Source organism: Anguilla rostrata, chromosome 10 (genome assembly GCF_018555375.3).
Source record: "Anguilla rostrata isolate EN2019 chromosome 10, ASM1855537v3, whole genome shotgun sequence".
NCBI classification, from domain to species: Eukaryota; Metazoa; Chordata; class Actinopteri; order Anguilliformes; family Anguillidae; genus Anguilla; species Anguilla rostrata.
In genome coordinates, this window is record NC_057942.1 from 36973701 (window position 1) to 37001044 (window position 27344).

General features: G+C 45.6%; 2 protein-coding genes across 4 annotated transcripts in view; both read right to left on the bottom strand.

Annotated features, from left to right (window-relative positions):
- mfsd3 (major facilitator superfamily domain containing 3) overlaps positions 1 to 22430 on the bottom strand; it is a 33246-nt gene extending 10816 nt beyond the window's left edge. For 2 of the 3 annotated variants that reach the window (XR_010323819.1, XM_064296844.1), the window contains exons 1-5: positions 22289 to 22430; positions 20511 to 21259; positions 15605 to 15752; positions 11144 to 11244; positions 8156 to 8265 (exon numbers count right to left, since the gene is read on the bottom strand). Coding sequence is in view for 2 of the 3 variants with exons in the window: in XM_064296844.1 (XP_064152914.1) it covers positions 8156 to 8265; positions 11144 to 11244; positions 15605 to 15752; positions 20511 to 21198 (1047 nt within the window). In the remaining variant the exon portion in view is untranslated. Of the gene's footprint in view, positions 1 to 5504; positions 6567 to 8155; positions 8266 to 11143; positions 11245 to 15604; positions 15753 to 20510; positions 21260 to 22288 lie in introns of those variants that run through there. The other variant, XM_064296843.1, reaches the window with a different exon arrangement.
- Positions 22431 to 23809: 1379 nt separating this feature from the next.
- LOC135233379 (alpha-1-antitrypsin-like) lies at positions 23810 to 26691 on the bottom strand. The gene is made up of 5 exons (XM_064296842.1): positions 26591 to 26691; positions 25324 to 25956; positions 24863 to 25130; positions 24502 to 24649; positions 23810 to 24033 (listed from the first exon to the last, which is right to left on the bottom strand). The coding sequence occupies exons 2-5, from the start codon at positions 25946 to 25948 to the stop codon at positions 23836 to 23838; spliced, it is 1239 nt and encodes a 412-aa protein (XP_064152912.1). The 5' UTR covers positions 25949 to 25956; positions 26591 to 26691; the 3' UTR covers positions 23810 to 23835.
- Positions 26692 to 27344: the final 653 nt, after the last annotated feature.

Below are 27344 nucleotides of genomic sequence, written 5' to 3' on the forward strand. Positions count from 1 at the left end.
ATGTCTTCTTCAAAGTCAAAAAACACAAAGTGTTTCCCATGTTTTTGTATTAACTGTATTATCCCTTTATTCCTGCTTGTGCAGAATAAGGTTTGGCTCTCAGTATTACATTGGAGCCACAACCAATCAAATCTATACAAATTAATTATTTTTTTCTTTTGTTTTTAGTTTTTTATAGTCCATCATAGAGAGAGAGATGATGCTGAAATGGGCTTCATCTATTTCTTCAAGCTGTTTTTAGATAGCTTCTGCCAAGACCACAGGGAGATATGGAGATCCTTGAACCCAGAGAACCCAGACTCAGACATTGTATTTCCAGAGATGTAATTAAAGATGGCGATCACTGATCTTGTCATTTGTAATTATTAACGCCAGCCAAACACCAGGAATATCATAACCTCAGGCACAGTCACAGACAGGCCCTAATAGCTGTAAAATGCATGTTTTTCCCTCTATAGCTACCAATTTTGGAAAAGGCACCCATTTTAGGAGGGGGCCTGGAAAACAAGTCTAAGCATTTTATGATTGGCAGGCACACCATTTGTCATTGTTACATCATGGAAACACCACGGCAACCTGACTGGTTGCTGCAGTTTATGATTTACAGAAAGTTATGAATGCCTCATATGAAAGTGATATTCATGGTTTGGAATGGAGCATAACTGTTGTTTTGTTGTATTGTCGTCACGGTTTCAGGTGGCCACGGAGAAGAGCATTTGGCAACCCTGTTCCAAAAGGCACAATCCTTATGCCTGCCAAAGAAATAAAGTGTAAAAAACAACAACATTTTTATCGAAAAATATGGTCTCCCATCTCTCAGGCGGCCATTGAATCACCAAGGGATTGCATTTTTTCCCGTTTGCGTCGAAATACGAAGGAGAAAAACAAGACAAAAACACTTCCTTTCCGGCCGTGTTATTTTCATTGTTTTGGTTGGGAGAAAGCACACTTGACTTCATACATTTCTTGTTTTGCGCAATCCATCAACACTGGGAAAATGACAGGACAGAGGAAGCACATGATGTAAGCCTGGTATTGCGTTACTCGATTTCTTAGTTAATGAGAAACCAAATACTAAGAAAACGGCTTTTCCCAAGGAACCCCGGCTGGTTTTATTTTATAAAACATCTTCTAAAGAAGCAATGATCGAGGCCACCCTTTGTTATGTGCATCACAATGCGACACCTGCATTCACACTTATGCATTTTATGCAAATAAGTTAAAGGATTTCTACCATGCGGATAACCGTGGTGAATGTTTGTTCTGTTTTTTGTTGTTATTCTCTAAAATGATCAAAAATCAGATTTAGAAAGGAAGGCAGACCGAGGTTCAAATTGCCTCTGCAAAAAGATATTTTTAAAGGGCGAGATCAAATGAAAATGCCACAAATGACCTCCATTAATGAGTACTTTATAAGAGTTTATGTTTCAGATACAAAATAAATTCCACTGCCTGGTGTCCCACAATGCAAGCGGACTGTGCTGCAGCGGTGCATAGATAAAAGTTTCTAATTATAGGTACGCGCCACTCTGCAGTCGTAGGTCAGTTCCTGAGAGTCTACTCTATCCAGGAAGGCGTGGCCCTGCACAGAGTCACCTGAGACAGGTGAGGAGAAGCGCTACCTGTAGAAAGCCACGTCGTGTGGAGCTAACACCTGGAGACCGAGCCTCACACCTGCAGGAGACCCAGTTATCACAAAGACTGTGAGGCCCCAGCACACCTGCAGGCCTCGCTTAACCTCTGGCCCACCTGTGCCTCCTTCTTTGCCTTTTATGCAGTCGCTTGTTGTTAATGTAGACTCGGAAGGAAACGCGTGTTTTCCCACACTCTTTTTCTTTAGGTAACCATTAAAAAAGAGACTACATTTATTTTGGTCATCTTATTAAAAGGAGCTCATAAATGGAATGCATAAATTGTCAAAATCAGGGCGGCCCAACCCTGTTCCTGGAGATCTACCGTCCTGTAGGTTTTCAGTCCAACCCTAAAAAAGCACACCTCATTCAACAGCAAGAGATATATTTGAGCTCTTAATTCTTAGAATCAGGTATGCCAAATTATGGTTGAAGTGAAAATCTACAGTATGGTAGATCTCCAGGAACAGGGTTGGACAGCCCTACTCTGGAACGATGGGGCAACTGTGCAGTGGGAGGAAGAGCAGGTGGAGGGATGGGGAGGGGAAAGGGGAGAAGTTTAATTTGGATAAATATAAAGCAGGAATTTCTTAAATACTTCCAGTTCTGACCACCAGGGACAGGCAGATAAACCGCTGGGCTCATTCCTCAATAGTCCTGTGGCTCATAATTCATAAAGAAAAGTCTATTGCCAGTCACCATGCCCACAGTTGGCATTACTTGATAAACAATCTGTGGCATTGCAACTGAAATTCATAAAATTATTTCACGGTGGAAAAAAAAAAAAATCTATTAAAAAAAATATATATATATTTTAGTAGTAACACTTATGACAAAAAAAGCTCACAGAGAGAAATATGTTTTAATAAATAAAAATGAGAAAAAAAGTTATTTCAACAATATTATCTGAACATTTTTTCTTGCGCAAAAACCCTGACACAAAGCCATTTAACACTCTGCGCAAAAAGGTTTTTTTCTGTTGTATCAGGAAGGATATCTACCCCGAAAAGTTATACAAAAAAAAAAAACTAAACAAAGAAGAACAAACAAAACAAAGACGACGAGAATAATGCGAGAGAAATGCAGGAGTTTGAAAACAGATCTGATCTGGAGATGGGCCTGTGTGTCTCATTCCGCCAACAAACAATGCGGTAAATACGGGGGAGGCGGGGGAGCGGGGGCGGCCGTCACCCAACGCCCGTGTCCGCCGGTCACCGCGCACCTGCGGCTCGGGTTTCGCCGAAAGACGACGCCCCGGCGAGGCCTTTCCGCGGAGCCCGCCGGACAAAAGCAGGGGCGCTAAATCCACACCTCCCTCCTAACCCCCCCCCCCCCCCCCAAACCCCCCCGGCCGCCACAAAACCGCTTTTGTCCGCCGAGATTCAAACGTGTCGCGAACCTCCGCCGTTTTTGTTTTTGTTTGTTTTTTTTTACTTCGCCCCTCCGATGCTGAAACCGAATGGCGCTACAAGATGTGGCCAAAAAAATAAGGCAGACCTTTTCTGCCTTTTTAAAATTTGCGTATCGATTGGACGGGAGCTTGTAAGGGGAGTGTGTGTGTGTGTGTGTGTGTGTGTGTGTGTGTGGGTGTGTGTGAGAGAGACAGAGATAAAGAGTACTAGTGTGAGTGTTTGTTTGAGTGTGAGAGAGTGCTTGTGTAAGTGTGTATGTGTGTGTGTGTGTGTGCGTGTGTTTGAGTGGGAGAGAGAGTGCTTGTGTGAGTGTGTATGTGTGTGTGTGTGTGTAAGACAGAGGGAGAGATTGAGCCTTATTGTTGTCTGTCTCGTGACTCCAAGATTAATGTACTAACCTTGGCAGAGTCTCAATCGAGCACCTGTTGATGATCAGGCTCAATTTCCCATGATGCCCGTTGGACGCCGCTGTTGTGACTTATCCAGCGAATCCCTCTACGCGATGCAGACATTACTGCGTTGCTCTGGGATATGGAAGCACCACACTCCACCCACAGGGCTGAAACAAACTCCATTTCAGCTTGTTTCCCTCGTCATTTTCTTTATGAACAATGGCGAAAACTGACTGCAGGGAGAGCCACATGCTTTAGCATGTCCACCCAAAACCGTGCATAAACAAAGACATTTTTAAAAAACCACCTGACTCACCCCGGACCTCCTCTCTCTCATGGGAAAACCATCGCTGGGGCCTTCACGCTACTACAAAACCCTGACTCGAGACCCATTTCTGAGAAGGTCATAAGCCTGAAAGTGTGTAGTTTCCAGAATGTTCCAGAATGTTCAGGTCTCATAGGCTTTTCTTCTTCTCTTGTTTAGGCTTTCGATATCTCCACGCACGGTAGAGACTCAGTGTACATCAGAGGAAATCACGGGAGAGGCAGTCAGCTTTTACCGCCATCGAGCGAAGCTGTGGGTAACAACGCACCCAAAGAGCGGGCGGGTGAGCGAGGCACAGACTCCGTCGCCGCCGGCGACTCCTGAAGACCCCGCTCGAGCGCTGCGCTTCCGCGAAGCCATGGCAACCAGCAGCACGCCTCTTCTCCGTCAGCACGTTAGGGCCGTGTGCAGGTCCTCTCCTTCTTCTCATCCTTGTACTTTTTCCTTTTTTTGTCAACAACCCGACCCCCCCCACCCAAACCCCCAAGTGTCCAGCGATTACTCGGAAAAGCCAACTTGTTTCCCGGAAATGTTGGAAGGCTAACGATTGCAAATCGACAAAAACACCACGAGGAGGAACAGTCCATGTACTGAAGTTAATAACACAAGTATTAACAAAAGGAACTACTGTTATGTAACACACACCAAAATGTGAAATTCACAGGAGGCATGTTTTTAAAAAAAATAAGATCAGACCCCCTACCTAAAAACAAGGGCTGGCCTGAGAAATTTGATATTTAGAATAGAATAGTTTATAGTGATCTATAAATGATCATTTTATATTTCCATGTTAACAGTACAACTGGGGCAGGCCCCGATAGGTAACATAAAGCAGAGGCCACAGGAAGTGGGGGAACGCACGGGGGTAACCCCGCCCCCTCTTTAACCCCGCCGCCCGCGTCGTCTGATCCTGTGGTGCTCCCGAACGCCCCGTCACTCAGCCAGCGGGGTCTCCACAGCGTGCACGTTCAGCATTTAAAACCCGGGACTTTACGCTCAAGCTCCACTGCCGGGACCCCCCTTCCCTTCCCTTCCCCTCCCCTCCCCTCCCCGCCTGGCTCCATCGGGGCGTTCCCGCACCCTCCCGACGGCGTCCTGCCCCCTTTGTCCGGCGGCAGCGGCGCTCGCACGCCCCGCTGAAAAGCCTCCGTCGGCTAACACAGGGCATAAAGCAGCCGGAGAGAGGAGGCAAAGTGGGGCTCTATTGTGAGGCGGGCTAATCCCCTCTAAACTGCTTGTCAGACACGTTAGAGCCATTGACGGGGTCAGGTGTATTGTGATATTGCTCTTTTTCCCTGAGCACGTTCAAGCGGCCACACAGGTTAGGCGCAGGGGCGGAGCGGGTTCGAGCCGGGTCTGCGGCAGGGCCACAGCGCAGTAAAAACAGCGGTTAGGGGACTGGCCTTTTCGCTGCGAGGCTGCAGGGTCAAATCCAGATGGGGCACTGTCGCCATTGCTTACAGCAAACAGAACTCGGGCTGAATTACCTTAGTGAAAATACAGCCGGAAAAATACTGAAAATAATGCACTGTGTAGTTTTAAAAAAAGTTATCATTTGTTTTTTAATAAATTAACAAGTGTTAGTCTGGATAAGAATGTCTGCTGAATGATAAATGTAGTTTTTACTCTAAAAAACACAATTTCAAAAATTTTACTTCTAGTGATCTGTTGGTGATGACAAGAAACACTAGCAATTTTGAGACAAAGTGGAGGATGAATGCCAAGGAATACACATTACAGTTCATTTTATTTCAGATTTCTTTATTGGTCACGGTAAAAACATTAAGTATACCATTCATAGAACAGACCAAAAAAATGAAATAAATTAAAACCCATGAAACATCATGGGATTGTGATTGGCTTATTTTGTGCGAGACCAGCCATAGCAGTGTTTCACATGACGCTCTGTGGTCTTCCCATCGCCGTCGCTGCAGAGCGCCATGCCACGCCCCAAGGTCAGCTGCAGAGCATGCTGGGAAAGGGGCATCGCTTCGGTGACATAACACAGGCGCACAGAACTTGAGAGCGAGAGGTTTTCAACTTCGCTACCTTCAGCCTTCTCCTCCCACGTCTGTCCATCCGTGAGTGCGTTTCTGTGTGTGTTTCTCCCATTCCATCACACTCAGATCTCATCGCTAACTGTGTAGCCAGTCAGTCCAGAGACAGCCCCTCACAAACACTCATTAAAATCTGCAGTGATTTTACTGATTCTGTACAGCACATATAACTGTAAAAAAATCTGTAAAATCCACATTCAGTGGGCCCCAAAACTTCCATAGGTTAATGGTGGGCCCCAGAATGAGTTCGGGAGAGTGCCCCCCAATAAATATTGAACTCACCCCCCCCCGCTCGACAAGTCACATGGTGGCAATGCCCCTGAGAATCACTGGAGAACATGTCCCATTGTTTGAGTGCACGTACACACACACACACACACACGAATACACACAAATGCACTCGTTTTGAAATGCACTCAAGCACACAGTTAAACAAGGTAGTGAATGGACCTCATTTCTTGCGAAGTCAGGAATGTCTTGATTTTGTATAAGTCATTCACAGGCAGACCCACATACACACGGTGACGTACGCACACGCAAACGTGCGCACGTGCGCACAAGCATAACTACTTCCTCTGGCCCCCGATTTCCGCCGCGTTCCAGACGTGCAGCGTGGCGGCGGCAGAGAGGAAGAGGAAGAGGAGGAAGCTGGCCTGGAACCCCGCCCAGTCCACCACCCACCCAGCCAGGACGCTAAAGCACAGCTTCCCCAACACCTCCAGGGTTGCCAGGAAACTGTAGTGCGTTGCCTGGAGACGGGATGACAGACAGACAGCTATTAATGTTTACCCTTAACCAGTGAAACACCTGGATACATGGCAGAGTGGAGGGGAAGACCAAAATGCCAGTGGCTCCTCCCCAATTAATTAATCAACCATTAATCAACTGTCTCACTGGGATCACAATTAGGCAGGCGGGCATTTCGGTAAAGGAGGATGGCTTTTCACATTTTTATGAAATGTTTTAACAGTAAATGAAAACAAGACAAGTCAACCTCACATGTTCAAGAGTAGTAAACAACCTTAAGAAGAGACAAGCTGCGGGTCAGGCTATTGTAGCTAAGACAATAAAACAGGAAGTAATAAACCAAAGAAAAAAACAAAAAAGGCTAAAGAAACTCAGGCCTGCAAAGGAGCAAAAGAAGGAGATGAAAAGGAAGGAAAGGAGGAAGCAAAGGAAGAAAGAAGAAACTTGCAAAAAGTTGCCGGAGTTTAGTTTCATTAAAGCGTAAAAGGCTACACACCGAGCCACTGATGCTAACGGTGTGATTAGCGAAGACCGAACGCGCTTCTTTTTCACGTCGAGCAACACGACCCAAATATCGCGCTCACGGCGAACGGCGATATCGGCGAGCGCGGTTCGGGGCTGGGGAGGTCTACCAGGCCGTTTCGCGGAGACACGGAACCGACGAGAAGCGCCATTATCGCGACAAACCGGCTTAAGGTATTCGGTATCGCTCCCCTGGGTTTTCACATGCAGTCAGAGTGTCGCGTTACCGCCACCCGACACCCCCTTTCAGAGCTCCCCGGGACAAAGCAGGAGCTATATGCGTCACGAGAAATTTCATATTAACCTGCGGGCCGCACTCATATTTTGTTATTATTATTACTGTCATCATTAAATGATAAAAACCTTTATTTTCCCTAAAATTACACACAGGCCCAGATGCACTGATAAGCCGCCCCCCCCCCCCCCCCCACCCCGCCGTGATACCTCTTCATCACCTTCATAGCTGACTGATGACAGAAACTTCCCGAATGATCACCGGGAGGCGAAAGTGGCCTATTTCAAACAGGACAACAGCAGTTATGTACAAAAAAGAAAAGAAAAAAGGAAAATTGAAATCTCACAGGGGGCTTCCGGAATGGCCCATCACAGACCCGGCTGATTCTCTCTGCGGTGATACCGGGGGAGGGGCTGAACTTATTCAACAACTACATTTATTTTTTAAGAAGGGCCAATTACAGGCACTCTATAGGACAGAGTAACTGTTTGGCTCTCAGCATGAAGCCTCTGTTATGAGTTATGACGGGTTACATAACTCCAGTCTCCTGCTGTGGCTGGTCTGTGAAGTCTTAAAGTCCCCTCTCACTATAATCCGCACTGTTCAAGTGCACAGGCCAGTGAGTCTCAACACTGAAACTGCGATGAAGAAAGTGAACAGCTTTGAGGTGTGTAGGAAATATTGCCAGAACATCTCTGCATGCAGTGTGATCGGTTGTGCGGGTGATGGACAGGTGTGAGGGCGTGGCTTTTACCTGCATTTTCTCCTGGGCTCTCTGTGTGCAGTGTGATTGGTTGTGCGAATGATGGACAGGCGTGAGGGCGTGGCTCTTACCTGCATTCTCTCCTCGGCTCTCTGTGTGCAGTGCATCATGGTAGAGAAGGTGAGGGTGGTGATGAGTCCGCCAAGGAAGTGCTGGGCAATCAAACTCAACACGGCTGCACCTGGGAAAGCCACAGCAGCCATCTTTAAAAGGCACAGACCGCCCAGCCTTACTTCATTAACTACAGAACAGCACTTGTGCATTTGGTATGTCCAACCAAAATGTTCCCTGGAATACATTTGTAAAACCCAATAACCAATAACATACGTACAAACCAGTGAGAAAATAGTGTTCCTGTACAGTAAAGAAGATAGACAACCTGCACCATTGGACTGACTGTGTCACATGACACCCTAACACACCACACAGTCACTCTAACTCTCAACCTTAGGTCGTTATAGACTCCAACAGCCACACAGTCCTTGACGTTGAGTAATGAATTCAAGCAGCATGAAACTGGCAAGAGTTTAATGGCTTAAATGTCAGTCAAATAAAAGAGTCTGTTTCAAAAAAGAATCTCCATACAGCTTACCAAATAAGGAGCTCCCAACAACTAAATTAGAAAACCTTACAGAACGAAAGGGAGTGTCTCACTCTATATAGCTAGCTACTGCTATATCTACTGCTATATATACTGCTATTTCGCTACAGATTCTCACGGCTCCTTTCATTGGCTGCTGACAACAACAGGAAACAGGGGGGAAAAAAACAGGAAACGGGAAACAAAAAGTTTCCCGCAACTTTAAAACTGTTCAAAACGGCGTCAGCTAAGACAGAAGCGCGAGGGAAGCAGAAAACGAGGGGCACGCGGTTTTGGTTTTCCAGGGCGGGGCCACGCGCGAAGGCGTTAATAAAAGACGCAGCGGTAACCTGCAGTCTCCCGAGCTGTCGACCGTTTCCACACGGAGGCTAATGCGGACTTTGCGGCCAAGCTCCAGCAAGACCAACAACTGTGGGGGGGGGGGGGAGGGACATGTGAAAACAGCGAACTCACAGTGGGGGGGGGGGGGGGTCGGGGGGGTGAGATCTGAGGCCAGAGAAGGCAAACTGCAGCCTCCCCGCTATTCACCCAAACATGAATTCCCTCTAAAGAGCGGGAGAGACGCGTCGGCGTCGAGCGCCGCCCGCTCTCTCAATAATTCACCGCCAATGTGGAGTTTTGCCTAACAAGACTTCTCCATTACCGGCCCCCGGATCAGGAGACGCCGGGCCGTCTCATCCCAGCCAGGGGTTGTCTCATATAATATTTAAACAGCAGCCAGACATCCGGGGGTCTTTGTTCCCGGCGTCTGTGTCAGGAACGGAAGACGGCGAGGTTCACACGCCGCCGCCGCCACCGCCGCCACCGCCGACGACGAAGAAGAGAGGCCGCCGAGCCGGGGACGTGGCGAAGAGGAGGAGGAGGAAGAGGAGGAGGAGGAGGAGGAGAGCGATAACACAAAGTCAAACAGCTCCGATGTGGAGGCTTTTCATAAAATAAACATCCAAAAAATGTGCTGCTAAGCGAAAGCGTGAGAGGGGGTGGGGGGGTGAGGGGGGTGAGGGGGGTGGGGGGGGAACTCATTTCCGAGCGACGCCCGTCACTTCCCCGTGACACGCGGTGGTCTCCGAGGCGACTGACGAGACTTTCGGAGCGACGGAGGAAACTTTCGGAGCGCTCGAAACGCCGAAACGTGAACGCTGTCTCTCTTTGTTAGCGCGCTGAGGAGCGAGGACGCCGCAACTTTTTTTTGTCACGCAAGTTCGCAGTCAGCGGGATTGTGATTCCGCAGCGCCGATGGGCTCAGGAAAAAGCGGACATTTCATGCATTTTAATGCCTTTCATGCTTATTCTCTATAAAGAGCCAAGGTGGTGAGGGATGGAAGCAGGCAATAAATAAATAAATAAAGAAATAAATAGCCAAGTTTTCCTGGAAAACAACAAACCTGACTGCAGGCACCAGGTACATGCTGAATCAAATCACTGAATCCTGCTTTATTCAGGCACTGTTTCACTTTTTTTTTCCTGTTGCGCCACCATCCTGGGCCTTGGGTTAGGCAATTTCCTTTTTTAAGATTTGGCTACATTAAAGCGGTAGAGGGAGGACGAAAGGATGGAAAGAATGTTCTCGTGCTTGCCCATCCACCCCCCCCCCCCACCCTACCCCACCTGAAACAGACGCTCCAGCCGGACAAACGAATGTAACTGTACCCTCTCCTCCATTCAACAGGATGTATAGAGGAATGAGAGAGCTGGGAATGGAGCAGGTGAGCAGGGACAATGGGGGGGAGGGGGGGGGCTGGATTACATCATCCACACACACACACAAACACTATGCCCCTGAGCACACACTGAGCCCCAGTCCCAGGGATGCCCCAACAACCTGACCCCCCCCCCCCCCCAAAAGAAGCAGGACCTATGCCTGGGCAGGGCCATACAGGATAGCAGGGATAGTTATAGTTATACTCTACTGACCCAGTGGGGTAATTTGCCCTCTGCATTTGACCCATCCTAGCTACTTGGAGCAGTGAGCAGCCACAGTGTAGCGCCCGGGGACCAACTCCAGTTCTGAGGCCAAGTGCCTTGGTCAAGGGCAATGGCAGGAGTATACCAAGCCTGACATGTATGTCTTCTGATGCTGATGTCTTTTGAGGATGCCTAGCCAGGATAAGGAAGGTGTTTGACCTTTTTAAGTTCACTGTTTAATGTTAAATGCATTCAGCTAACTTTGCTTGCTGCATTGACATAGCCTCATCTTCTAGATGCTCCAAGTGATTAATGGTAAAGAAACAACCATCTGGTCATAGGCATTTATAATAAGCACACACCAGATTGGTCCGTATAGCAGGCTATTTTCTTTGTAAAAGCTTACCTGGGCGTTAAGAAACAAACAAAAGCAGCTTTCTCCATCGATTTGGAACTGTACCACAAAGCACTTTTTCCCCCCAATTTATCAAGTATATCTTCATCGTCATCATCATCATTATCATGGCTGTGGAGAATGCAAGCTCCTACTAACCTTTGATCAGGACAGAATGGCTCTGGAAACCAAGGAGGCAGGTCTGAAAGGCCATGCTGACCAATCGCAACACAAAGGTGTTTCTCATCAGAGATCTGACACTGTAAACACAAGGACTACAGTTTTAATATACAACAGTGATATCAGCAACCAGTTGTTTTATATCACGGTGATACCAGCAACTAGTAGTTATATACTACAGTGATATCAGCAACCAGTGCTGATATCACTGTTTCATATACAACAGTGATATCAGCAACCAGTTGTTTTATATCACGGTGATATCAGCAACTAGTAGTTATATACCGCTGTGATAACAGCAACCAGTAGTTTTATACCACTGTGATATCAGCAACCAGAAGTTTTATACCACTGTGATAACAGAAACCAGTAGTTTTATACCACTGTGATAACAGCAACCAGTAGTTTTATACCACTGATATCAGCATACAGTAGTTTTATACCACTGCGATATCAGCAAGCAGTAGTTTTATACCACTGTGATATCAGCAATCAGAAGTTTTATACCACTGTGATAACAGCAACCAGTAGTTTTATACCACTGATATCAGCATACAGTAGTTGTATACCACTGATATCAGCATACAGTAGTTTTATACCACTGCGATATCAGCAAGCAGTAGTTTTACACCACAGTGATATCAGCAACCAGTAGTTTTACACCACTGTGATGTCAGCACCCAGTAATTTTACACCACTGTGACATCATCACCCAGTAGTTTAAGAAACTGTCCTTGTGGCATGTGACGTGCGGGCGGCTGTTAGCGATCTTTGGCCGGCTCTCGGCCCAGTGCCCCCCCTCAGTCGTCGCTCGCCGCTAATTGATTCGTCGGCGGAAGTGCGTCCCCCCGGTGGGCCGGGTTGGCGGGGTAATCAATATCCCAACACGACCCCGCCACGACGGGCTGATTAAGCGCGGGGTAATTAGTGACCGTCAAACGTCTCGCGCGCAGTCAGTCAGCCATTAGCTCGCCCCCGCCCGCGGGCTCGTCCCGCTGCCAATCAAAACGACCGTCGGACGCTGTCAATCAAACGAGGGGAGTGGTGGGGGAAAAAAAAAAGTCACCCCCGGGGGTCTGCGCTGAGCCGAGCCGAGCCGCTGTTTGTGTCGAGGGCTTTCATAAGCCGCCATTAATCAGGCTAATCAACCCGAGGCCTGGGGACTCATCGCGCTGCAGAAATGAATGTATACTTACCCCCCCGCCGCCACACCACTCATTATTTCACAGAATCAGATATTGAAATGAGACAAATGTGAGACTGAATGCATTAATCTCCCCTAACTCTTGAGGTACTGCAATTTCCCTATATATTAACACTGCACATATATTCCTTCTTTAAAAGACAGAAAAATCTAATAAATTATGCACAAAAAATCACTAAATGTGAACAACAACCTATTGTACATACTGTATAGCCCATCATCAGCACATTTATAATCCATGATATCTGTAGCAAATGAATAAAGTAAATGAGCGTTCATATGGTTTCTTAATTATTGCTCTTTTGTAATAATTTAGTAGCTTGGAGCTGACAGGAGCATGTCATTTTATGAAATACTATTATCGCCGAATATTAACAACAGTGAAGTTAATAGTGAAGTAGCTCACATGGAAGGTTAGGTGCAACATAAATAAGATTGTTTTGTTGTGGATACAAGGCAGTCAGAGAGAAAAGGGTTTCCTCCCTGTATGATACGGTCAGCTTGTGGCCCTTTAAAAATGAAACGGCCGAGCTTTCTAAGTCTCAGAACACACGCTAGTGTAAGCACCTGTAACAGATCCCCCACATCCTGTTTCAGGATAACTTTCCTACTACATATTTAAGAGTTAAACACACCGTGGATAAGGTTTAAAAGTAAGCTCTCAACACTGAGGGGGAGGGAGGGAGGGGGAGAGAGAGCGAGGGAGAGAAAGGGAGAGAGCGAGGGAGAGAGAGAGAAACAGAAAGAGATTAATAATTGAATTCACCGTTTTATTTTTATATCCCCCCCAAAAAAAAAAAATCACTCATGAATTCCAACAATTTTGGAAATGAAACAATAATACCTAAAATTAAAAAAAGGGAGGAAAAAGATCCATTTCTCTGTTCCATTAGCGACCACAGGCTCAGCCACGATCAGCAGCATCTCCGCTGCTCTTTATTACAGGAACAAAAGCAAACCTTGTATGTCACTGCTCAAAAGCTCGCCATGTTCCTACGGTCTCGTTTTTTTCCACACCCTCCAAACGCTGCTCTCTGTTTTCAAGTCTCGGAAGCTTCTGAAGATGAGGAGGAGGAAGGAGGAGGAGGAAATTCAGCATCGCGCACAAAAAAAAAAGAGAAAAAAAAAAGAAAAAGAGGAAAAAGTCTTCCTGATGTATCACATGCGCGTCGGGCGAGATAAGATTTACGCTATTGGGTTACAGACGCAGGCTCTCTCTATAGCGGGTCAGTTTTTGGCTGGTCAAGCGTTTCAGATCAGGCGGGATAACTGTCCAAATTAGCTTTTAACAGCCTGAAACTGAAGCAAATGAGGGAGTGAATAGGAAACTCGATCTGGCGGACGAGGAAGTTGGACTGAATGCGCTCGGTGTCGGGTAAATGTTACAATGCGTGTGAAATCTTACATTCCTGCTTTAGAGTCCTCTAAATGTAACACGGCGCATTCAGGCGGATTTTAAAAGGTTATGTTTGCCGGGGATATTTGCAAAGTATCGTCTTACTGCCTGGCACAGACTCAATACGTGGATCGGTTGATCGGAATTTACATCTAAAAGAACGTACAATGAACGGAGGAAAAAGAAATAAACAGATAGAAGAGTGGTTGTGTTTGATTTGATCCTGGCTTCTACCATGTTGTTAGTTTAAAAAAAATATATTTATATATTAATTTATGACCTGCAAATGCATTTAGTTATAAAAACAGTTACCATACTGTATTTACTACCAAGAAATTACAGAATGAAAGTATAGGAGTTATTTATAGATTACATCACCTTTGCACTGAGCAAGATAATGTAAGATTAAGTACAGGTGTGTGGACGGTATTACGTAATGTACAGACATGTATTCTGCATAACTGCCTTTTGGCGGATTGCAAAACACACCCCACAGTTGCAGGTACAGCAAAAGGGAAACAAAAACCTGAATGCCGGTGGTACTTACTGTAAGGTCAACGACAAAGTTTTATCAGCTACTATAACTTTATATTAAAGGCTCATATTTTACACACAGATTAGCATTAAAAATAGTAAAATGCAACCTAACACACAATGTAGGGAATGCAAAACTCCTCCTCAAAGTGGTATAAAACTATTGTTCACTGATATCAAAGTGGTATAAAAGTTGGTTGCTGATATCACATATTATCTCACAATTGCATCGTTAAAAAAATCGACCAGATGCCGACTCTTAGGAGAAAGAACGAGAATAAGAGAGCGTGTATGGATCTCCGTCTTTAGGCCGAGGGGCCTGCTCAGCAGAGACGGGTCGTGAGGACGTCCCCCGGTGGCCGCCCCCCAGGCCTTGCACCGCCCGCGGCCGGATTTCCAGCCTGGAGCCAGGGCCGTGTGAGCTTCAGCTCTGAGAAGCAGCCACACCGCCGCCATTCGGGCTCCGAGGCGCCACTCAAACTCGGAGAAGGCCAGAGCCACAGACACCAGTAGAGGAATGAGAGAGCTGGGAATGGAGCAGGTGAGCAGGGACAATGGGGGGGAGGGGGGGGGCTGGATTACATCATCCACACACACACACAAACACTATGCCCCTGAGCCCCAGTCCCAGGGATGCCCCAACAACCTGAGTAGACACCAGTCTACTCCACAATTCATTCCTTCTTTAATCTTTAAACTCCAAAGCATTACAATATCATATCTGCGTGTTAGATGTGATGTCACTCCTACCATCACATTAGGTAGGAGTGTACATGGAGTGTTTCTACCATGTAGGTTCCTGTAAGGAGGATATGTTATAACCCATTGGTTTGCACTCAGGCAAGGCCCAGGTTTGAGTTAGGCCTGTTAAACACGAGGATACTGGGCGTGGTGGGGTGTACCTTAAGTTACATGAGCGAAACCTGCGAATAAATACACACGTACCAACTCATACCCATTCTTTACATTCAATGGCCAGGGTACGTACTGCGGGTGTGTGCAAGCTGATCCTAGATCAGCTGTAAAAGTATGACCTAGGTTGGATTGGGGCTTGTTTATTTCTCCTGTTCCTTAGAGCCGCGGAGCAGCTAGCAGCAAAGTTAATTACCCAGTGTAGCAAAGCGGAGGGAAGAAAACTCTCAGGGTTTCCCTTTCCGAGCAAACTGGTAAATGTCAGAAGGCTGACGTGTCAAACTGAGGAAACAGTCACCTCAGACACACACACACACACACACACACACACACACGCCCTCACACACTATTTAGATTCCCCTTCTGGGAAAGGCCAGGTGACTACAGCAGCTACCTGTACTTGGAAAGCAGCGGGCCACCGAGGGAGGAGCCAAGTATGGAGAATCCCATGGCAACCACGGAATTCCAGAAGCCCAGCTCTGCCGCGGTCATGTGATGGTCCAGGAGGAACAGCGGGAACATGGTCACGGCTCCTTGCTCTCCTGTGGGGCAGACAGAGGGATTATGTCACTGGTGAGGTCATTACTTATGACATCACAAAGAAGGGAATGAACAAATTAATTTTCCCGCAGTTCAACCCTGTTGATTGCAGTGAAACCCTGTTAGCTTCCCTGAAACTGTCTGCTTAAACTTAGTTTAACCCTCACCAAACTCCAAAAAACTACTCTCATCGCCCCCAAACCCCATATCTCTTTACATCAACACGGGCCTGGTAAGAGCTCCACAAGAGCAGATCATGTGACGCGCGCATGCATTCTGACTGGATATTACTCAAAGTCAGCAGCATTGAATGGGGAGATGCTGCAGAACTGTTGCAAAAGTGTTGCAGCTCGGTTGCAGATAGAGTGCGCTGGGTGCATCCTGGGGGGATCCAGTTGCAAGTGATAAAAGTTGCATGCAAATTGCCTTTCCTGTTACATTACCTTTGCACAGTCCTGTGATGGTAAAAGACTGCCCTATGAGATCAAGGGCACAAATATCACACCCTCACCGAAGAAGGAAGAACTACTCTTGCACAAAAGAAAAAAAAATCAACAGAAAACCCATAAACTTTCCCAGGGTTTTCAGCAAAGTCAGGCAGTCATTAATAAGGCCCTGTGTGGTGTGACAAACCCAGTGGAGCAATGCAATGCTTTATTATCTTCTCAATCACTGAGTCCTTTTCACCAGCATGCTCCTGGTACACTATATCTGAGCAAGCTGAAAAGGCATGGAGATGCATCCACGTGTGTATGGAACTCTCATCGTCTTGGATAACTTTATCCTTTTCATTCTTACATAGATACGAATCTAAGCCTGTTGTAGCTAGCACATATAAGAGGTCCAAGTCAGAATTAAACCCAGTCATTCGGGGAACCAAAGATAGGCAGGGCAGACACTGAAGACATGGCTGAAATTATAAGTTCATTCGCATTAAAGCTAAAGACCAGCTAACCCGCACGTGTTAATTGCACGTGTTAAGTGCGCGTGTTAACTGCATGTGTTAACTGCGCGCACTGACGCAGGACTGGTTCAATCGAGGGCAACACCGCGGCTTCACGTTCTCCGCGCGTCTAGCTGGCGTCGTGCAAGCCGTGCAAAAACTGAAAAAAAAGCTGAAGAACCCCGATGACTGCAGCGAGCAGGCAGGCAAACCAATATGTCCCACACTGAGATAATGTCAATAATAAATGCGTTTCATAGAAAAGGGAAGGGAAAAAAAAAACAGCCTTTCTAATGTTTTTCTGCTTTCACGCTGAAAAAGAAAAGCAGATAAAATAGACATCACACTGCTTTCAAACTGGGGAAATGGTGGAGCAGATTTATTTATTTCTTTCTTCCGTTCTTTCTTTTTTTTTGCTGCGTGGAGTCTACTGATCATTGTTTTTCGCCGAGAAATAAAAACACTGAAATATTTAGAGTGGTAATAATTATTTATGGAAACTGACTTGAGAAACGGTGACTTCAGATCTGGCGGTGGTGTGAGTGACAGCTCGGAGACTGCTGTCAGAACGTAACGAGCGACTGCCGATCTTTCCGGGGGGGGTGGGGGGGTGGGGGGGCTTTAAACACAACAAAAAGGATTTATCAGACCGTTTCCTTTTTGACGATGCAGAAAAAAACACTGATACTGTCGAGTTCCTTGGGGTGAGAATAACAGCTAAACAAAAAGCGCATTACATTTGATTACGTTTTCACCTTATTTTTGTGTTGATTCTTCCCATGGAAGAAGTATAGCGATGTTAAGTAGCAGGAGCTGAACAACAACACCTGAACACCTACAATGCACACCTCCAGCTTTTCACAGACCTTTAAAACCCAAATCCTAACAAACTGGATTGGTTACACATTTGATCCTTAACTGTAATGACACATTTTATATTTTCAACACTCCAGATTTCACTCTTTCGTCTTTATGCTAGTGGTTTCTAATTATAGGGAAGATCGTGGACATGGAGGGGCCTCAGGTGATTTGCATAATATTGCCGATAACCTGCCACAGTTGAATCTTTTAACACACAAGGCTAGTAATTAAATACCTAATTTCTAAATACTAAATAGAGAGAGGTTTACTAGACTATAACCTTCAAAAAGTAGAAAATTATCCTAAATTTTCTTTTATACGGCAACATAAATATGCTTCCCTCCACCCAAGCCAAGGACTAGAGTTGAAAGGTGAAGCGGCCACGGCTCAACCCCATTGCACTCGGGGGCTGGGTGCTTATCGGCACAAAGCATTACCCAGCATTCCCGTCTGTGTCCCACAGTGCTCGGTGTATGGGAAAAGACCTCTCCTCTCTTTCTCTCCCTCTCTCTTTCTTCTAATAACTCAGGTCAAATGCAGGTAACCCGACCTTCCGTTCTTCCGCACGCAGGTCAACGCGTCCACTTGACTTCCCGCCGCGCGACTGGAGGACCGCCCCTTTTCGTCACCTGACCCCGCGGTAGGAGTCACCGCGTCAAAGTCCTGAACGGATCGATCGCGGAGGACCCGGGGATAAGCCGCGAGGTCGAGGGGCCGTGTCACTTCCTGCGCTGTCAGGGGTGTGGTTTTTAACACTCGGGGAAAACTGGGAGGGCGTTCAAAGGCGATCCCACGCGAAATGGAGAAATTCCTTCAGATTCGCACATTAACAGGGGTCACCCTGTCACTGCTTTCAACACACAGGCTAAGTGCAATCCTCTAGGACACTTAAGATACAATAAAAAAATATATAGTTCTGGAATGCGGGGTAATAACATTGCAATGTCGCTATCAACATTGGCATTTGAAAGAGGGGATGAGAGAGGAGAGGAAGAGAGGTGGGGAGGTGAAGAAGTGGAGACCTGGGGTGTCTCTCACGAGGGAACCCAGACGGGTTTGGGATTCGTTAATTCATTTTCTCAGCATGACCCCACCCCCCACCCCCCCATCACCAACAAACACACACATACGGGCCAAACCATCCTCACCCCTCAGGGGAATATGTGGCCCTGCCGTCCCCCATGTCCTGCTGTGTGTGGGAGAAACACAAAGACCCCGCCTCCCAATATCCCTCCCCCACCCAACCCCCCCCTTTACCCTCCACCTGGACTCTTCCCAGGGAACTACCAGGCCATAGGAACATTCCCACTCCCAGACTTCCTCCATCCCTCTCTCCACCCTCATCTCCCTACATCCCTCCATTCCTGCCTCTCTTCATCTCTCTCTCCCATCATCTCTCCATCCTTCTCTCCCTCTCTCCCTCCCTCCATCCCCTCTCCCTCCCTCCATCCCCCTATCCCCCTCTCCCTCCCTCCATCGCTCCCTCCCTCTTCGCCCAAGCAGACTCCGCATCTGACCAGACAGCGCACCACAAGCGGCCGCTCACACGCGGGAGGGGCCCGGGGCCCGGGGCCCGGACGTCAAGCCGCGCCCGATTGGCCGACACGCTGGGAGAGATTACAGTTGGCTGGTCATTTTAATTAAGCTACTGCGTTGGATTTACTGGAAAGGAAGGACTGTTGCGGCTCCCCCTCCCCCCTTTTTTTCCCCTTCCCAACCCTCCCCGCCCCCCACCCCCACTGTCCCTGTCCAGCCAACCACAGGATGACAGTAATGATCCTTTTTTCATTGCCATCTCGTCATTAATGTAAGAAGAGGCAGCCTGTCAGCAAGCACAGTGCAGTTCTCTTATTCACCAACATAAAGGAAAGGTTGTAGGTCTAGGCTGTACGCTACACAGATGTGAACATGCATTGAAACCAAACAGACAGACACTACTGGTTAACTGAAACCACAAACTTCAGAATACACGTCCTGAATCTACGCTCATAGTAAATCTGTTGTTGTCGGACACTTGAGTTTCTGTATTGCTGCCGCAAGCCCAGCTGGGCTTACTACGAACAACGTGCCAAAACACTCCATAAGGGCTCGTTGCCAGAAATGTCACCTTTTAGACATAGACGGGGGGGGGCAAGGAAAGAGAAGCACCCCCCAAAGACAGGTTACAGGCGTGAGCAGTCTCAAGCCTGCTGTTTAACCCACTGCTCAATGTTGGTAACCGTGGATCAGTCTGATTTGTCATGGGGGGAGGGGGGGGGGGTCATGGGGTGGAAGGGCAGGAGGGGGTGGGGGGGGGGTGGGGGGGACTGTGTGGCTGTGTGGAGAAAAAAAACGGCTGAAGCAGCCAAAGAGAACCTGCACTCTCAGTCTCATTTCTATATATACCCACATGTGGCAGACACAAAGAAACTATAATCCTTACATAATCCCCTTCTGTTCAAATGTTCATGTTAATTCACTTGTTCAGTATTGCCCGGTCGGAGTCTATAACGAGCTGGTGGGGGTGGGGGGGTCACGCAGATAATAAAAATGAGTCTGTAAAACTGAATCTCTACAAAAACACAAAGGGGGCGAGACAGCGCGCCCTGTTGACACGAAAGATGAGTCTGTAAAGCGCGGGGGGGGGATCCAACTTTGCCTCGCTGCATGACAGCACACCATGTGGCTGGGCAAGGAACTGCGGGGAACGCACATTCTTATGAATATGGACTTGGCTTTCATGGCATTTTGGTAACTGATGCCCCTTGAATGAAGCATGAGGAAAACTGGAAAGGTAACCCTGTAAAACACCTGAATCCTTGCTGAATTTTAATAGAGACCAAAAACTGATCTTCTGCTCAGATATGCTTCATAAATAAAGGACATAAGGATTGGACATCTGGATAAGGACACCTGCTCAATAAATACATGTAAGTGCAATCTACAAAATGACCAGTGTGAGGCGCTGTATATTTACCCAGTTTGTAAGTGAGGACAAAAACCACAGTCCACACGGTGGAAGGCACGGCCAGCAGCTCCCTCCAGAGTCTCCAGGGGTAGGGGCCGCCCCCCTGCCCCCTCCTCTCCCGGTCAGGGCCCTGGGATGGGGCGGCGTCCAGCTCGGGGTTCCTCCAGGCGCACAGCGTGACGGCGGCGTAGACGCAGCCAAGCGCGGCGAAGAGCGGTCCCCAGCCGACGGCGTCCATCAGCACCAGCAGGCCGCCGCCGGCCAGCACCGAGCCCAGCTTGTAACCGACCACCTGCGCCGCGTTGCCGTAGCCCACCTCCTCACGCCGGCTCAGCAGCCGCACCGCCACGCCGTCCACCGCCACGTCCTGCACCGCCGCCAGGAAGTTCATGCACAGCAGGGCCGCGGCGACCGCCGCCAGATCGCTGGCGGGAGAGAGCGCGGCACTGGCCACGCAGGTTAGCGACAGCCCCGACATGCTGGCCAGGAGCCACTTCTTTTTGGTGCCCACTTGGTCCACCAGCGGGGCCCAGAGCACCTTGAGCAGCCAGGGGAAGTAGAGGGCTTTGGTCAGGCCGATCACCGTCAGAGAGTGGCCCGAGGTTCGGAGGTAGATGGGCAGCAGGGAAGACTGCAGGCCGTAAGGCATTCCCTGCACAAAGTACAGCAGCCCCAGAAACAGGAGCTTGGAGTTCATGTTTTCCCCTCTGCCAGGGCTCGTCACCTCATTTTGTACCTCCTGGGAGCCTGAGAATAAACTGGGGGGAAAGGGGCGGATGGGACGTTGGAGTAAGTCCAATTATAAAACAAACACCTTAATAATGAAATGTGCTTGTTTCAGTTTTGCAGGGTTAACTACCAGACTGTAGATTAATCAGGTGCCTAGTGAGGCGGAATGACCTGTTTTTACCACTACTAACAGTTATGGTCTTAGGTTGAAGTGTTTGCTGTTTCTAACAGATCACATCAATTGTATTCTCGCATTCCGATCTGGTAAAGGCAATAAAAGTTTTTAAAAAGTGTTTAAAAACATGAACAGAAAACCAGAAATATAATGTACATGCTTACAGCACATGTGCAATTCTAGTGATAAAATCAAGGGCTAAGTTGTATTCTAGTGAGCTTGAAAGTACGTCATCATAAACAACAATTTCCATTAAGTTTTTGTTTTTAGTACTGGTTTGTCCCGTTTGTTCAGCCTCTCTACAAATCACTATAAATTGAAAAATTGTTGCCATTATTGCTGTTGGCATTTTTAGAAGACCACAGAACTGGGTGACCATGACAATTTAAGGGCAGGGTGAAATTTCAGATCAATTAACTTAGCTGCTACTTTTATTTTTTTAAATCTGAATGCACAAGTGTTTCTGGTGACAGATCTGGAAGTGGGCGTGTTAGGTAAATCAGCGAGAGAAGCCCCTTGGTTATTTCAGCAAATTTCATTCGTTACATTGCGAAATGTGGCAAAAAATCAAGGGACGTATAGTTAGGAATATGTTAACACCAGCATATTGCTGCGTTTCATTTTCACATAAGGAATGGCCACTAACCATAACAGTTAACCCAAACCAAACAAATAACATTTTCTGTGGCCAAGTATCTACACAGCAAGATAGCTGGCCAGTTAACACGTACCTAGCTTTCTTTCCATACTGATAAGTGCTGTCACGTTAAATAACACACTATCGCTTTCTAACTTTAAGTATCGCCTAATAACGCCAAGACACGCACATGAACTAACACGCAGTAAAAATAAAAATAAATGGTGAAACCAAAGATTTTCTTACCTGTGGTCTATTGTCTCCCGGTTAACCGCTGTTTCAAAATTCGGTGCTTCCTTGACATGCCAAGTTGCCGACGTTGTCGAACAACGAGCTTGGTAAAGACACAAGCGCGTGCCATTCGTGGCGTAGTAATGTTACAGCGCCATCTTGTCTAATGTGGTCATATTCTGTATGACAGTCATGCGTTTGACGTAACACTCAAGCCACACTCATAACATGGCTTGTTAATGTCGAATTTTGAATTGATTCTCCAATTTAGAAAACATATTCCGTTTAATTCTGTATTTTGGACAACGTGTTAATTTATCCACAAACAAGCCCTCTTGCTCAGAAAGTCGTATAATTCCTGCAGCGCAAAATATTGTCAGAATTTCTGTTGAGGTTGCAAATGTTGCAAAAGCCCCTGGGAACATAATGTCACTGTACAAAACTTTAGAGACATTTGTGATTTCTTGCTTTAGAACACAAACCCCCTGATTTCATTGTATAGCCACTTGGTCATCAGAAACTTCTGTATCTAAAACTGGGCTGCCCATCCCCTGTTCCTGGAGGTCTGCAGTCCCGTAGGTTTTCATTTCAATCATAAATGGGCACAATAATTAGCAGTAATTAGCAGCTTAACAAGCTCTTTACCTGTTGAATGAGGTGAGCCTCGTTAGGGCCGGAGTGAAATCCTACAAGACAGTAGATCTATAGGAACACAGTTGGGCAGCCCAGATCTAAAATAACATTCATTGCACACAAAAAACCGTGTGGAAAATTGCAAACACATACAGCATTAAAACTAAAATTCTATATTTTTCAAACCCAGAAAGTGATCATTTTAAACTGACTAAACATCTCCTTAAACTTTCATAAAAAATATTCAAGGCTGAAACAGTTGCTTAGTAAGTACAAAATGAGCAAAGTTTAAGATATGACTTATTAGCAGAGCCAGTATATTTCAGTATTTGAATTAAGGTTTTCTTTTTTTTTCATTTCATTTTTGAGTTAAAATATACACACTAATGTGAAGGGACTGAGGAGCATAGACATTCTTGTGCATTTTATGATAATTGTCTCAGAAAATTAATGTTTCAATGTAGTCCCTGAAAACCTATGAATTTAGGGTTCATAATGGTATAATTCAAATATCTTTTTTTAAGAAACATTATTTACCATTCCATATTTAACATTATATAACTTTCCATATTTACTTGTGGTGCAGTGAGTGGTACTGTTGCCTATACAGCAAGCAGGTCCTTGGCACAAATCCCAGCTTGGGCCTTTTCTTTTCTAAATTTCCCAAAGGTACGAGTGTGTGAGTGAATGGTGTGTGTGCCCTGCGATGGACTGACGAACTGTCCCGGGGTGCATTCCTGCCTCTCGCCCAATGCATCCTGGCATAAGTTCCAGCACCTCCCATGACGCTCACCAGGAATAAGCGAGTATAGATAGTGGATAGATGAATAAATACAATGTCTATTTTTTCCAGTATGTTGTTTAAAGTATTTGTGCAGTGAAATCAGCACGTTCAGACCACTCTGAGCAGCTCATATGCACAAATTTTATTATTCTGCTGGGTTCACAATTTTTCCCATGAACAGTATGCTTCTGGTTTCGCGGCTGAGCAAGAAAACCATGAACGGATGGTCAAACTTCATGACAGGGGGGTCGATAAGTAAGCCCCTTTCCGTTATTTCCACTCCTGTTGCCGCGGTCGCTGTTGTTCCAGCCTCATCCACATCCAGGGTAGCCTTGTGAAGAACCTAGAAAAATCCACAAATACACAGACATATAGAACACATGGCGTATGTAAGATATAAGTTGCCAGCCTAATAAAGTATACCGTTTGATGGTTTCCATCCCCACTCAGAGTTTTTTTTTTACCACATGTGCTTGCTATTTGGGGGTTCAGGCCTTGTGTTTGCTCTGTTTGTTTGTTTGTTTGTTTGTTTTTTTGTTGTTTTTTTTTGTTGTTTATTTGTTTTGTTTCTTTCTTTTTTTTTCTTTTTACTACTCTGTAAAAAGGGCAATACAAATAAAATTGAATTGAATTGAATCATACAGTGAAGGCCAATTTAGTGGGAGCTGTTTACAGTACTTTTACAAGACAGGGTTAGGGGTAGACAGTTTTTTCAAATGACAGTGCACTTGATTACGTCCAGGAGGGAGATGAAAAAAAAACGTCTTCATGCTAACTCTCGTTTTATGATGGAGTATCTGATTTTTCCTACCTTCGAGACAACCAAATTCCCTTGTTCCGATATTCCAGTGAGGTCTGCAGTATCCTCAAATATGTCAGTGATTTCCATTTCAGACAGGATTGCTTTCAGCTGATACGAGGTTTTCAGGGACAGTTTTGGAACATGCACGATGTACTTCCTGTGAAAGTAAAATAGCAATAATAACAGAAGTATAATTACCCCAATTCCACTCACAGTTACGTTCTTATGTCTTACGTTCAAATATTTGTTGTTCCTATACTTCTTTTACAAACTGAATGAACAAGATGGCGTTTTCCCGTATGAGAAGGTTGTTTGTGTGTTGTTTGTTCGCATTATAAATCAACTTAACACTTGATTTAAAATAGCCTACCTCTTCCTCACAGATTGGATCCATTTCCATAAATGGTTTTTGCAGACCACTTCCTCCAGACCCTGCAATCCTTTTTCCGGAAGGACCAGCATCATTGAGACAGACTCATTATAATGCAGCTGGAGAACGTGAGTGGAGATCTCTTCATCATGAAAAACGTGAAAATCGTCCTTTGCGCACATCATCTGAACAGGAACGGTTGTTTTATCATCAACATGAAAGTTGTCTTCCACTGTTTTTTTGGGATCGAAAGGAATCTCCCATTTACCTGCAGGAAAACAAAGCATGACAGTAAATGTGTTATTTAAAATCAGCTTACAAGGCAGCCACCGAACAGGCACACACTGACCAGAACATATTACATATTTACAAAAAACGAAATAGTTGAATTCTAGACAGGTATGAAAAACCCTTGCATTGAATAGGACTCGAATTAAGGCTCTATGTAGTTTGTCCCTCACCTTTGAAGTATATGTAGTTGATGATATACATTACTGTTAGCGGATCCACTTCTTCAACCAGCTGTGTTATTTTACCCTTGGTCTTCTCGTCCACATACTTATTGATCTGCTCCTTGGCCTGTTCCGTATTGCTGAAGTCGGTGCTGAAACCCTCTGACAGGTAATAGAGTTTCATGCTCTCCAGGAACTCAGGGCGTGGCTTGAAGTCTTGTCCAATGAAGAGTGCATTCCCTAGCGAGAGGTCTACATCTGATTTCTCATTGAGGTTGTGATGGATGTGTTGGAAGGCCTGGTTCACTTCCTCTTCAGTGATGTCTGTGCTGTTGAAGCCCAGGCCTTCAAAGAGCTGCTGGTGCGTCTTCCCTCTGGCCCCCAAGGACAGAGCGGCCAGGGCCACGGACACGCTCAGTGGGGAGAAGAAGACGTTCTTGGACTGAGAATCGGACTGGGCGGAGATGTGCTTGTACAGATGGAAAGCAAAGTCGAGGTTCTCCTGGAATATCTTCAGGCTTCCAGCAGCAGAATCGTTGTGGACCCCATGGTTACTGTGTTGAGGGTGATGGTCACACTGGACAGTGGACCACAGCACCACCAGTACAACACACAGACTCTGGATCACCTGCATCCTGATAACTATCAAAACATACATCAGAAATATGCATGTTTAAATATACAAAAAGAAATGCAGCCTTTGTTGCATTTATAGTTTGTGTTTGCAGGGCTTATGTGAGATTGTACAAAATTGGGATAATACAAAAGAAAATGCAAGATTATATGAAAATGACTCCTGACTATGAGCATGAGCATGATTGTGCCTGTGACTACGATCATGACTATGGTCGCATTTCTCAATGGACGAAAGCATAGCCAGTGTGTCATGCTGCAAGTGCAGGAGAGCCTTCCACTTCATAACTATTTGACACTATTATTATTTTAATTACAAGTATAGAAAAAATTACATTAATGAATAAAATTGTTTTAAAATTAAAATGCTTAATATTGCAAGAAAAGGTAATGGAAAATGAATATACTGCCATGTTGAAATATGTATTGCTAAATTATCAACACTTCACAATATCTGTCAAATATACATATTGTAGCCACTTTTGAGATGTATGATTATGATTGGGAATAAAGCACTTACCAATAATGATCAATTATCTCTGTCAGAAGATACAGCGCATATTAACTATCAAGTGAAGATGTAGACCACACATTTATTTTAAAAAATTAATGTAACTTTGATGAAAATAAATGTGGAACTCACCTCAGCCTGGTTAAGGACACCCTCTCTGTCCTCATGGCTGAATTTATATATGATGTCCAATTTGATCGGGCATCAGACTTTGAACTGAATGGTTTAAAAAAAAAACACCACATATTGGATTTGTGCAATCATTAGCCAACAAACAGAAATGGTGACTAAGTTAAAGCTCGCCCCTGGTAAAATAAAGTTATACTTTTTTAATCACTGGGATTAGTAAACCTAAAATTTTACAAATAAAAAAGGTGGCCATGCCAAAAGAAAGTATAAATAAAATAGCCAATATATGAAAATGAATTTGATTAGGGCATACGTTAAGCTCTAATCCGTCATAAAATACTTAGCCTCCCTGAAAATCACCAACTTGCAATTACACATGCACATATCTGTGGAAGCAAATTCTAAAATGTTTATGGAACCCATTTCATCCAAGGAACCAAGGATCTGAAATGTCCTTTACTTGCACCAGTTCTTTTACTTGGATCAGAAGTCAAACTTTTAACTCCATTGACCTTAAAAAAAAACCATGCATTGTTGACTTTGTGTGATCTTTTTCCAGCCATGATGACAAGGCTATCACTGGAAATGATTAAACAAAAGAATCTGCATAAATTGAAAAGTTTCTTTGCAGTAATGTTGCCCTTTAGGTCTAATATCCCTTTGGGGAATCTGTTATATTTTAGCACACATCTAAAACTAGTTGTAATTGGCCTGTTTTCATCACCAGTTATATTCTTATGTCTTTGGTTATAATATT